The sequence below is a fragment of the Bacillus rossius genome, chromosome 1 (assembly GCF_032445375.1).
Source record: "Bacillus rossius redtenbacheri isolate Brsri chromosome 1, Brsri_v3, whole genome shotgun sequence".
In the NCBI taxonomy this organism is placed as follows: domain Eukaryota; kingdom Metazoa; phylum Arthropoda; class Insecta; order Phasmatodea; family Bacillidae; genus Bacillus; species Bacillus rossius.
This window is the reverse complement of record NC_086330.1, coordinates 235,329,058-235,342,900: the sequence shown is the minus strand read 5'-3', so window position 1 is coordinate 235,342,900 and position 13,843 is coordinate 235,329,058. Positions and strand designations below refer to the sequence as shown.

Here is a 13,843-nt window from a genome sequence, read left to right as displayed (position 1 = left end):
TTGTTATTGCTTACTTGAGCGGGCGATATGTGGAACATAACGAAGGGTACATGATTTGAAGCCATGCTTGGCAAATTCTTTTTTGCATGGTGAAGTAATCTTTTTTTTCAAACCAGGGGAATGTTAATTTCTTTAATATGAACACAGACAACTCATAATCACACAAGCACTTTTTATTTAGTTTTATGTTAATGGTACATTAACCTGGTGTTATTTCCTACATTGTTTTTTAAAGTACCCAGCAAGCACTTGCTTTTATGTTTTCAGGCTTACCAACCAGAATACATAAAATGTCTCCAGGCATACTTTAAATTTATCTTCCCAACACTCTCCTCAAAAATTTAAAACACAAGCACTCATTTCAAACTGTCTTCAGACATCAAACACAATATTCTTTACAAGATTACAGTAAGTATTTGAGTTGACAGCTTTTGTGAACATATCAGCCAGCTGACATTCAGTTGGACAATACTGCAGGTTAAAGTTTTTTTCATTCACCTTTTTACATAAGAACTTAAACTTGATTATCAATAGGTTTGGACCTCTTAAATACACTGATTTTTTATCATGTTGATTGTACTTTGATTGTCAATGTTCAGGTTCACCAAAATGTCTTCACCTGTTAGCTCGTTGTACACAGAATTCAAGTCCTTTGACACATTCACTTGCAGCAATAAATTCATTTTCTGCAGTGTTTAGCGATACTACAGGTTGATGTTTAGTAGACCAAGAAATTGGACTACCACCATACATGATGACATTGCACACCAAGAATAATAGGGCCACATCTCAAAAAAAAAATTTTTTTTACATTTTTGTATATTTGTAATGTCTATGGTTATATCTATTCGGTATAACAAGGCCATATATGTAGTACAATAAATATTCACCTGAGATGAGATATGTCCGTATTACATTTTAAATTTGTAAAACTGAAATCTGAATAATACAGCCACATGTTGACATGCGGCCTTATTATTCATACAGCTGAGGGTGGGTTGGAATACACCATGGCCATATTTTGACTTGTGGTCTTGTTGTTCTTACATCTGAGGTAGGGTTGGATTATAGCATAGCCACAGTTTGTGTTGTGGCCCTACTATTTTGATGAATGTTGGCACTCCCGAGTTTAAAAGGCCGGGAAACCATTGCTTATTGCTTAAAGTGTTTGCACTCCTGATTATGAAAGAGAGGGAAATGTTATTGTTGATTGTTGTACCGCTATTTTAGTGTTCAGAAAATGCATTTTAGTGTAAAATGTAGGTAGTTCTGTAGTTATTACAGACCCAAGATGGATTTGACGAGATCTAGGACACAAAAGATTATTATGATGGCATTGTCAGATTCTTCCATGCACCATGAAAGGCCATCGGTAAGTTTAACCAATAAATATTGTATTAGGTTTATCTGTAGAAAGTAATAATATTTTTAGATGTAACTTAGAATGGAGGTATAGTAAACATTTACAATACATGCAATCATAGAGGTTATTAAATAAACCAAAGAACAATAAACACTAAGGTGCACATTTTCTTTCAAACAGACATAGGTACCAACCTGAGTTGTTAAATATTGATAGTAGGTCGATATTGATAGTATTTATTTTAGTATGTATTGTTAGTTGCGACATAATTTTGTGTTGTGTGTCTGTTTCAGATAGAGGATAATGGTACGGAAAATGTATACACTGACCTAGTTGCTGTCCAACCATCTAACTGCTTTGAAGCCAACAATGAGAATTTTGTATGCATAGAAAAATCGCTTCAGAGTGACATCAATAGTAGATCTGAGAACTTCCGTGTACCTGAAGATGATTGTGTGTTACATCCTAATCATTAACACATTGAATCAAGTTCGGAAGCTGAAGTATCACCTACTAATCCTGCTAATTTAAAAGTTCGATATTGCACTGAGGCGTCTACTTCTATGATTAAAATTCATAACCGAACAATTATCATGATTTTATTATCTCTATAATATGACAAATTGATAGTAGGCCTATATTGACTGTAATTATTTTAGACACAAAATCCATTTGTCTCCACGAACCTAGTTGCGACATAAGTTTGCATCGTGTTTCTGTTTCAGATAGAGGATAATGGCACGGAAAAGGCATGCACTGATCTAGTGGCTGTATAACCACCTACCTGTTTAACTGAGAATCTCATAAAAGAAGAAAAATCACTGCAGAGTGACATCAGTAGTGGATGTGAGGACTTTCGTATACATGAAGACGATTCTGTGTTTGATCCTAATTATGAACCCATTGAATCAAGTTCGGAAGATGAAGTACCACCTACTAATACTGCTGAAATAGAACAGCCTAAAGAATCTACAAGGGATCAAGATTTGAATGAAAGAGCACTATCAAGGAAAAGAAAATGCCAGCCAGAATCATGGAAAGCAAATGTGAAGACAACCAAGGTAAATTCTGGTCAAGCATACTGCACTATCACAAACAAACAAAAAGATGCTAAATAAGTAAAAGGTGTTTGTGGGAAAAAGTGCAGCATGCAATGTTCTACTAAAATACCAAACGACAAACAGATACAAATCAATAAATCATTCTGGGAAATAGGAGACCATGGGCTATAGCGGAATTTTGTAGTAAGTAATTCTCACAAAGTCAAACTACAGTATAGATATTTAAAAGAAGGCAGCACAAGAGGGTTTCAATATCACATACTATTTCACAATTGAGGAGAGCCAAATTTGGGTTTGCAAGCAATTTTTTATGAAAATTCTAGAGATCGGAGATAAATTCATAAGAAACCGCTGGAAAAAAGTTGATGAATGTGGGATTTTAGAGAAAGAAAAAAGGGGAAAACATACTAAGAAGAAAGTTGATGAAGGTTTGAAGGAACAAGTCAGAGCTCACATTCGTTCTTTCCCTAGAATAGATTCCCATTATCTTAGGGCACAGACCAGCAAAGAGTATTTGGATGGGAGCCTAACAATAGCCGAGATGTACAGACTGTACACAGAAAACCAAGTCAGAAACAGCCTGCCTGTTGTGAAATTAAATGTCCATTGGGAAATATTCAACACTGAATTTAACCTCTCCTTTTTTGTACCAAAAAAGATCAATGTGCACTTTGTCAGAGTTATGCAAACTCCAGTGAGGAAGAAAGACAAAAAATACAGGCAAGGTATGATGACCACAATAGAAACAAACTTTTAAGCAGGGAAGAAAAGTCCAATGATGCAAATCTTGCTCGAAATGGATCATTGATATTGTCATGCTTTGATCTACAGGCAGTCCTACAGGTGCCATGCGGAGACATTTCAGTGTTTTATTACAAAAGAAATTTGAGCTGTTTTAATTTTAGAATTTTTGATGTTGGAAAGAAGGAAGGTTTTGCTTCTTTTGGAAAGAGTCAATAGCTAAACGCGGTGTCAACGAAATAGGGACTTGCATTATAGCATTTCTTCAAGAAAACTGTCAAACTCAACAACCTTTTTTTTATTCTGACAATGCTGCCGGATAAAATAAGAATAAGGCTATTGCATCTCTGTATTTCTTTGCTGTTCAGACACTAGACATACCCCGAATCACACACAAATACTTGGTTTCTGGCCATTCTCAGAATGAAGGAGATTCCATGAATGCCACGATTGAGAGGCAAAAGAAGAGGTCTCTTAAATCAGGTCCAATATACACTCCAACACAATGGGCACCACTGATTCAAATGTCAAAGAAGGATGGAAAACCCTATACCGTCACGGAGCTTGCTACAGAGGACATTTACGATTTGAAGAAACTGGAAAAAGAAATAGGCAGTAATTACAATGTTAATGAGGATGGTCAGAAAGTAAGTTGGAATTCCTTGAATGTCATTGAGACAAGGAAAGATTCTCCTAACATTCTGTTTTACAAAACAGACTACGAAGAGAGTGATTTCAAGACGGTACTCGTGAGAAGAAATCAGCGAGGCCATCGCCGTAATGTGCCAGTTCTGCATCAGGCATATCAAAATGCTCCAAGACTTCCTAGGAATAGGATTAAAGATCTTCTAGACTTGTGTTCTTCAGGTGTGATACCAAGGATTCATCATCCTTTCTACACTAATTTGCGAGTACAAGAGGAAAATAACAAGGATGAAGAAGATAACGATCTATTGGAACAGATTTAAAAGTGAACATCGTCTTTACAATATTCTCAAATTATTATTCATTTTGAGAAGTAAGAAAGTGTTTGTATGTTTGACTTAATTTGGGTAGTCCTATTTTCCCATAAACATTGAAAAATAATTGTAACACAGACGAAAAGGTTGTCCCTTTGTTTGAATTATAAGAACTTTAGTGTGACTTAAACTAAAATAGATTTATTAATGATCTCCATATTCTACTTAAAGATATAAAGGAGGTTGATTAATTTTATAGAAACAGTGCCGACATTATGCACTTCTTGATTGCTGAGGCTAAGAATAAACTTTCAATTATTCACTCCTGTAAAATTTAGTTTTTTTGAGATGTGGCCCTATTATTCATCTAGATTCTAGATGTACTTCTACGAGATGCTTAATCACCTGCATAGTCGGCGTCACTATAGGCATTTAACACTGTGGTGTTTTCACTGGTAGAGTACTTGAGTACTAAGTTCTGTGTCCCTTGGAGATACCTAAGATTCTCTTAACTTTCTGAACATCATCTGCAGAAGGGTTTTCAGTTTTCCTTGAAGTTACATTCACTGCATATGTAATATCCGGTCTGGTTCTGTTGGACAGGTATAGTAAGCTACCAATTGCTTGTCTGTAAGGAAAACTCACAACTTTTTCTACATTGGATAATCGTTCTATCTCAATTACTTGACTTTTTGGGGTTTTTACAGGTTTGGAACAATCCATGTTGAATATTTTCAGCAACTGGGAGGTATAGGACTTCTGATGAAGGACAACTGAATCTGAAGTGTTTTTAATTTCAATTCCTACAAAACATTCAGGATTGTTGGTTATTCTTACTTCAAATTCTGTTTGAAGCTTGGACAGCAGGTCATCAATTTTGTTTCTCTTTGTAGACATGACAAGCCCATCGTCAACCCAAAGTGCCATGAACAGATCACCTTCACTGTTTCTGAATACAGATTTGTCTGTTGTAAGTTGCAAAAGTCCTTTTTTTGTGATAAAATCCACAAATCTTTTGTTCCAAGCTCTTGGAGCTTGTTTCAGTCCATACAGCGACTTCTTCAGTTTTATCACTGAACCAGTTTCATTCTCAAAACCTTCTGGCAAAGACATGTAAAGTTCTTGTTCCAAATTACCATACAGAAAAGCTGTTTTCACATCAGAGCTTGAAAGACATTTGTTTGGAATTTTCATAAGCCACAAGAAATCTCAAAGTATTTACAGACACAACAGAGCTAAAAGTTTCTTCAAAGTCATACCCCGGTTTTTGTTCGCATCCACGCACTACTAGTATGGCTTTGTGTACGTTATTGTCCTTTATACGAAATACCAATCGACTACTAAGCAGTCTTTGACTCCCTTTGACTTTGTCCCTTTCGACAAACTCAAAGACCTAATTTCTCAGTAGGGAAGATTTTTCCTCCTCAATTGCATTCAGCCAAAGTTCTCTATCTGCACCTGTGATGGTTCTTCGCCATCACTGTCATCTTTAGTTTTGGCATGTTCTACTGGTTCACAGTGTATAAGTAATTTTTTGTTACCTTCATTTTTTTCCACAAGATTTACTTCTCACCATTATTCTATTTGAAGACTCCCTGTCAGAACTCAGTTCAGTACCTTCCACAAAGGTTACATCTCTTGACAATTCAATTCTGTTTTCATTTGGATTCCATAGTCTGTATCCATTTGACGAATATCCAATCATCACAAGTTTTTTGCATCTACCATCCAGTTTTTTTAATTTCTTCACATTCTTGGCATAAGCACTGCAACCAAACAATTTTAGATTAGAGAGATGAGGTTTTATGCCATACCACAACTCTGCAGGGGTCAGGTCTACCGTAACGGATGGACTTCTGTTTTAGCAAATATGTGGACGTGCGCAGGGGCGCAACAACTAAATTTCCAAAGGGGCAATATACCTTTTTTATAAAGAATCGTCAATCCCCCCTATTGAAGCGGGGAGTCCGGGGGTCCTCCCCCGGGAAAATTTGTATTTCAAGGTGGAAAATGGTGCTATTTAAGCAGTTTTATTATCTAAAAATTGATTACACAGCACTTTCTTTGCCCCCGTTTGCCCCCACTTCATGGTTTCAGAGGGGGGGCAAAATACCCTTGCCCCCCCCCTCCCCCTGTTGTTGCGCCCCTGGACGTGCACAACGCCTCTCCCCACATGTTTTTGTCGAGAACAGAGTCAAAAAGAAGTGCTCTTGTCTTCTCCATCAAAGTCCTGTTAAGTCTTTTTGCGCGGCCATTTAGCTGAGGAGAAGCTGGTGGAGCATAATCTATCTTAATTACCCTTTCTAGACACCAATTTCCGAATTCATTATAGCTGTATTCACCTCCCATATCATACCGAAGCTTGTGTATCTTCATATTCCATTTTGATTCTGCTTCAGCCACAAAACATTGTGTGGCATGGTAGACATCAGATTTATTCTTAATCAGAGTCACCACAGCAAAATGTGTATAGTCATCTAGGAATGTCACAAAGTAATTGTAGCCGTCCCAGGTAGCATCAAGAGGTCCACAAACATCTGTATGAACAATTTCCAGATGTCTTGTTGCCCTATTTCTCTCTCCTCCAAAGGTTTTTCTGGTCTGTTTTGATGATAAACAAGTTTCACAGACAGTATCAGAACTAAAATTCAGATTTTCCAGTCCAAAAGACAAGTCAGTCAGTTTCTTCAAACTTTTAAAGTTTAAATGTCCTAGTTTTCTGTGCCACAACATTGCATCAGTCATTTGTTTGTGTTCAGTCAGAAATGTTTTTTCACAGTGTGTCAGCTTTATGGTATAAAGTCCATTTGCTTCTTTAACACCTACAATTTTGACAACACTTTTATTAATCTCTACCCTGTATTCAGCAAAGTTAACACTGCCTCCACTTTCTGTAATTTTGTTTACAGACATCAAATTTTTTGTCAAGCCTGGAACATACAACACATCCTTAAGTATACATTCTTTATACTCTATGGCACCCTTAAGTTTTGTTTGCACTGAGATTTTCATCAATTTGGATGTCGTGATTTCAGAGTCAACATTTTCAGTATTCAACATGAACTGACTGGTTGTGGCCATATGTGAGGTACAGGTTTTGAGGATCTCTCCTCCAACCTATTTTTTGATAACATAAACTTGTAACTGCCTTCATATCCTATAAGGATTTCCAGGCTGGGGCCCCCATGGGCATGGATGCGGATACGCAACCAGGTACAGCCAGAGTCAAGAACCCATGTTCCTTTATGGTTTTTCCTGGTGGATTCTGTTAAAAATGAAATTTTAAAATTTTCATGTGTACCAGCCCTGTTTCCTTTGTTTCTGAAGTAGCAGTTTTCTTCACTATGGTTGTCCTTTTTACAAATTTTACATGGTTTTGATTTAAAGGTACAGTTTCTGGATATGTGGCCTCTACTGTTATATCTATACATATAACATCCCTATTCACAGTTCTAAATGCAACATTGTCACACTCACCACTTGACTGGGTGCGTTCCTCTTCTGCTAATAACCTTGCAATAAGGTTTGTCAAGGTCTGGTCACATTTAGGAGTTGAATCCCAGGCAATCATGAAAAACTTGTAACTGCTCAGCAATGATGACAAAATCTTTCCTATCATCATTTCATCATCAATACAATGAATGCCCTACACTTTTGAATTTGACAGATAAATTTTGAATTTCTGAGAGGTCTGATGCAACACAGTTAATTTTGAAATTGAAAAATGCTTGAAGTAGTGAGTTCTTGTGGTTACTGTCTCGTTCGTAAATAGAACACAATTTTTTAAACATTTCCTTTGCCGTGGTGCAAGACATAAACTGAATGTTACCTTTGTCAACAGTAGTAACAATGCTTATTTGTGTCTTGGCGTCCTTTTCCCAATCCTTGTCTGCTGCTTTCATTAACACAGTTATTTGAAATTTCCAAATACTGAAATTTGCATGACCAACAAGTTTTTCAACTTGCAAGAAGTCATTCGACGATGTAGCCATTTTGCAATAAACGTTGTGAACGTTGTTTTTCCGTTTTGTTACATAATTGAAAACAATCCCAACAATTTTAACATTATCACACCTGGGTCCATAACTTGCTGATTTCTTTAATATAAACACAGACAACTCAATATAACACAAGCACTTTTTATTTAGTTTTATGTTAATGGCACATTAACCCGGTGTTATTTCTTACATTGTTTTTTAAAGTACCCCAGCAAGCACTTGCTTTTATGTTTTCAAGCTTACCAACCAGAATACATAGAATGTCTCCAGGCATACTTTAAATTTATCTTCCCAACAGGGAAAAGCCTTTGCTGTCAAGATAACCATCGCCTGCAGCTGTTAAAATGCTAAAGGGGAAGGGTGTGGGGTGGGTCGCAGACATGCATCCGGATATTCTTCTGTTGCATCGCATCCTATGCATCACACCATTGCACTATTGTGATTCCAACAACATGCTTTCACTCACAAAGATGTTCACTGTTTGCCTGGTGACAAATGTAAAAAAAATAATGAAGGACCCACTGCTAAGTGGAAAACATTACTAACACAACATTTCCAGATCATCTAGAAACTAGCTAAAGTAGCCGGCGTTGGCGGGCTAAACACATCATAATATAAGGAACATCCCTACTGTGTAAGACATACATTAAAAAAATAGAAATTTTAATTTTAAAGATCTATTGATTGCACAATCTTGGTGCATCAAGGCTACGCATAAGCAAAACCTGGACACCAATCTTTAGATTCATTTTGTGGGAAGGCCGGTAACCCCTAAGCAAGACATGACGAGCATACCAAATGATAGCGCATTATAAATTCCAGGCAACACCATTTATTGACGAAGTTCTAAACTAAACTGTTATTAGCGCCTTTAGTTTGCTAGCAGCCATGAACTTCACTAAGCGCATGGGTTTTGCCAAGGAGGATAGAAATTTTCAAGGCTTCACTATATGACCGTATGGCAGACATAGATAAATGACACAAACTCACTGTTTGTGTGTCTATGACCTACCTCCAACGATTTTATTATAAAACTGAATTGATCCCTTTTTAACTCACTTAGGGATGAAATTTCCAAATTATTTGTGGTCTATGTCACTCTCCAGCCAATACACTATCTATAAGAAAATAATCATGTTTATCCGTTGCTCCGTGAAAGAAGTACAAAAACAGACAAAACACAGCTTTTAGTTACTGGTCATGTCAAATCTCCACCATTTTTTTTTTCACAGTTGGTAGACACCCTGATACATTAATTAATACATCTGCTGTTTACTTACAAGGCTACCTATAAAAACCAATCATAAGAAAATACCAAAGTACAAAACTTTTCACGCAAACCCACTTTATAGAAGCAATTGTATTATTATATCAAATGAAGTGTTGCTAACTACTAACATGATTAAAGTTAACTTTAAAACAAACATTATTCATTTTAAAAGCCCCATTTATAATCAGTAAAGTATACTGAATAGTAATTTAATAAACAGGAACCAGAAATATGTGTTACACTACAATCATCAGCAATGAAGATATTTAACTGCAATTTGTACTAAGAAAATTGGGTTGGAGCACGGTAAACAAGATGAATTTACTGCGCTCTGGCACCAGCTTCTGTAAAGTGGGCAGATTGTACCAATTTAATGGGCTGATTACGCTCACATCTATGGATGCTGACACTCTCATGACATCTCATATTTAAAAAAAATTGATATTTCCATCACAATCAATAGCCATAAAAATAAATTTTCCACATTGTAACTTTTCTCCAGCGGAAAGAACATTACGAACTAAAACAAAACACTCGCATGGAAACCTTAAGGATGTTCAGCACCCAGTAGCATCATTGTTTAGTATTTACATGAAACACTGTTCTGTTTCAAGTCTTAATAAAACTCCCATGGGGGATGGTGTTGACACAGGGTTCAAATAATTTTGATATTCACTGCCGGCATATTAGGCACTAATATTTTAATATTTTAATGGAAATTTCTTATTTCATTAAAGACAATCAGTAAAAGAATGTTTCTTTAATTACCCAACTTGACAACTTAGCTGACAATAACAAGAGAAAGTTCACACAATTTCCAATACAAAAACCACAAATGTTGAGATGTCATCAATAACAACTGATTTTTCATCATGCTCTGCTGATTTTTAGAAACTTCTTCAAATACGTAACCCACAAAAATTATATATTAATAGTTTATACTAAAATTACATCAGATATTTATGACTATGATTAATGATGATTGATTATAATGAAAATTGATGATGGATGATTGGTATGATGATGGTTGATGGTAGATGGTGTTTGACGGTGGATGATGATTTTGATGATGAAACCAACAAAGCAACATACAAACAGCAAAATGTCATCACAAATACAAATCCTAGTTTTCCACAAGAACCTATTTAATGTTTGCATACTCTTTTGTAGGTTAAAATGTCAGACAAAATTTTGAGAACATTCATTAAATTAAATAAGAAGCAAGTTTTATATGCAAGAGCGGTTTCATTTTTCACATACTTAACACTGATACTATCTACATGACCCTGCCAGTCGGTGTTCAAACAATTATGTTAACTGATTAAGGCATTACCTTCCCACTGGAGCTGTGCCTGTCTTTGTCCTTGTTTTCCTTGTGCCGCTCTTTGTCCTTATGTTCCTTGTGCTTATCCTTGTCCTTATCGCGGTCCTTGTGCTTGTCTCTCGACTCAGATTTATCCTTCTTTATGTGTTTCTCCGGGTAGCCGTTGGTGAAGCCATTCATCACCACAGGTGCATCTATAAATGGACACACAAAATTCACTCAAGAATATGTAAACTATAAGTACAATAACATCCCACCAAAAACATTCTGTAAAAAAATTAGCCAAGTCTCAATGGAGCTGCTTGTTTATCTCTAAAAAGTAATTAAATCTAGACAAAGTCGTGCCAAGTCTAAGGTTCCTTACTGCGAATTCTTTATTATTATAGTTAATGTTGTGTGACTTGGCCGTTGAACATTCTTTATACGTTAGTGGGTACAAGTCAATTTTGTTTACACGTAATGTTATATCTGTTTGTTAAGCGAGATAATAGCCCATACTAGTATTGGTAATTGGACGCTAGTGTCTCATTTTAGGCTGTTGTTGATTGTGCAACACATGCATTCAGCATTGACAATGCTGACTTCTGCTCTCTTCTTTTTGGAGCGTCAAATCGACCACCGATCTAACATAAAATAGACGTACAGACGGACTTCTATCAACGATTAGAAGTCTGTCTGTACTGGAAATAATTTTTTATACCGTTTGTTTCAGGCTCGCCTACACATAAGTATTATTGAAATACACAGCTTTATCAAGCCTACAATTGACTGGTTATTGACTCAACGTTTTCCAAGTGGCAATTTTCCATCGTCAATAGGTAGCGGTTCTGGCGACAGATTGGTGCAATTGTGTCAAGACCCGTCTTTGGGCATACCAACTATTTGGTAGCCACCAAGTTCATCGTCGTCTTTTAATATTATCAACATTTTTTACGATATTATCGTGCAAAATCAAACACAAATAAACTCAACGACCTTTAGTATATGGACAACAAATCAGAAATACTGATAATATTTAGATTAAAACAATAATAACCTATATCTTTAAGACTTCTTTTGTCTTAATAAAAAAAACTCAAAGATAATATTATACTCAGCCTACTCAATCTATAAAAACTATAAACAAAATGTTAACTCTTAATTATTAGACAAGTGTAAATATAATTAATTATCAATGAACTTTGTACCAAAGGTATTACCTACCTAGTACTGAAATACAGCTATATTAATGATATTTTTAAACGAAACGAAGTAATATCTACCTAAATAAACTAAACCTAGTATACTAGAAAAGTACTTACTTATAAACACAAACGTGATTCGAAGTACTGCCTAACTGTAAATTAAACCTAGAAAACTATGAGTACTAAATAACTAACAATTAAATAAGTATTCAATTAAAAGTACTTTTAAATCTAATAATTAAGTAATAATCAGTAATACGTCACTAATTATAAATTTCCTAACCTATTCAAATCTTCGAATTGTTATAATAACAACCTGCTAATTAACCTTAGCAAACCTCACAAAATAATAAGCGAAATCAACGAAATGCAAATAATCCCTCCTAATCCCTAGCAAATGTTTTCAAGCGCAGTAGAATAATGTCGTAAACGACTGTAACGCTGCCGGTTGCCACTTCGCCATATAAGGTTATCAGAAAAACAAACGTAAGCGCGTTTTAAAATACAGTCAGCGCCATCTAGCGATGTGTGCGGGTATCACCGCCACTCTTAATCCAATGAATTATAATTTGAACAAATTTTGAGTGAAATTAAATAATATTTTAGTGTAATTTGTTTATTTAATTTGTGTAATGTTCGAGTAGAATAAAGTTAATCGTTCGACTATTTCTTCTTGTAAACTTGTAAGTATAAGTATAAAAGCCAGTCTAGTCTTATCCAGAGTTTTCCTTTAATTTTATTTATATGCGTATTAAAAGCAGAAGGGGAGGCATTCGCCCAGCAGTGGGAAGCAATAGGCTAGATTAAATTAGAAGATGTGTCCCACTTAGGGTTCTTGAGGCCGGAAAAAAACCAGAAAAAATTGGGGAAAAAAACCACCGAAAACTTGGTTTTTTTCATCAGTACACAAATTTTATGGAAAAATTGGAAAAAATAAAAATTTACATGAATAAATAGATAAGACATAAAAACCCTTTACTTTAACATTGATGAAAATGATTTATAGCAACATGGTTACATAGTGCTCAGCATTTTTTCTTAATATATCATAAGTACACTTTTAAAAAGACTGAATATATAAATGAACATGTACATACAATTCCTGTAGTAGGCACTCAAGAAATTAGGTAGGTTAGGCCCTAGACATTATATCACCTGTGGCTGTATCTCTAAATCCAATTCTGATGATTCTGAGTCTGACTCTGAAATGTTTGATTCCTCCTCCTGACTTTGTCCATCTGAAACATGTTCTGGTTGACAGGCACATGACGAATGACAATGAAAAGACCTCCGCCTAGGAGTATTTTCTTTAAATTGTAATTTACTTCTGATAGACACTAGCTACTGTACCTTATCTGCAGTCAGGCGATTTCTAGTTTTAGAATAAAGTGCAGCAAACTGAGACCAATTTCGTTCACAGGCTGCAGATGAAGGTGGTAAGGACAATAATCATGCTGCCATGTGAGATAGAGGTTGTGTAGTGCACAAACCCTGACACCATATGACTGGTGTAACATGTTTTGCTGTGCTCCATATAGCATCTCTTGACCAAAATCCTGTTGATGTCCTGAATTCAGCAAGATTTAATAATAAAGAAGTTAATTCTAGTCCAAGATGCGGTGTTAGTTTGGTGATGAAATCTATGGCGGACAGCACTTCATCATCTAGCATAACTCCTTCAGAATGAAGTCTTTGCGTTTTTGCAGTACTTTCACAACTTTGGCTTCTTCGCTTTTCGTCAAGGGTGATGCTGCAGATGAAGATATTACTTCTTTACATAACTCAGAGATGAAATGTGGAACATCAGACAGAAGAGCACTGTCTGATTCAGACTTTGTTAGAGCTGTCACAATTGGTTTTAGGAGGGACAAACTTGTAATTTGTTTCCAAAATATATCATTATCAATTAAAAATATTAAAAATACAAATGTATACTGTAATAT

General features: G+C 35.7%; 1 protein-coding gene across 2 annotated transcripts in view; it reads right to left on the bottom strand.

Moving 5' to 3' along the window:
• The window catches only part of LOC134527377 (DNA topoisomerase I, mitochondrial), a 275,543-nt gene that overhangs the window by 187,885 nt on the left and 73,815 nt on the right, over positions 1 to 13,843 (bottom strand). For both annotated transcript variants that reach the window (XM_063360011.1, XM_063360012.1), the window contains exon 4: positions 10,726 to 10,910. In XM_063360011.1, the coding sequence (XP_063216081.1) occupies positions 10,726 to 10,910 (185 nt within the window). The remainder of the gene's footprint in view (positions 1 to 10,725; positions 10,911 to 13,843) is intronic.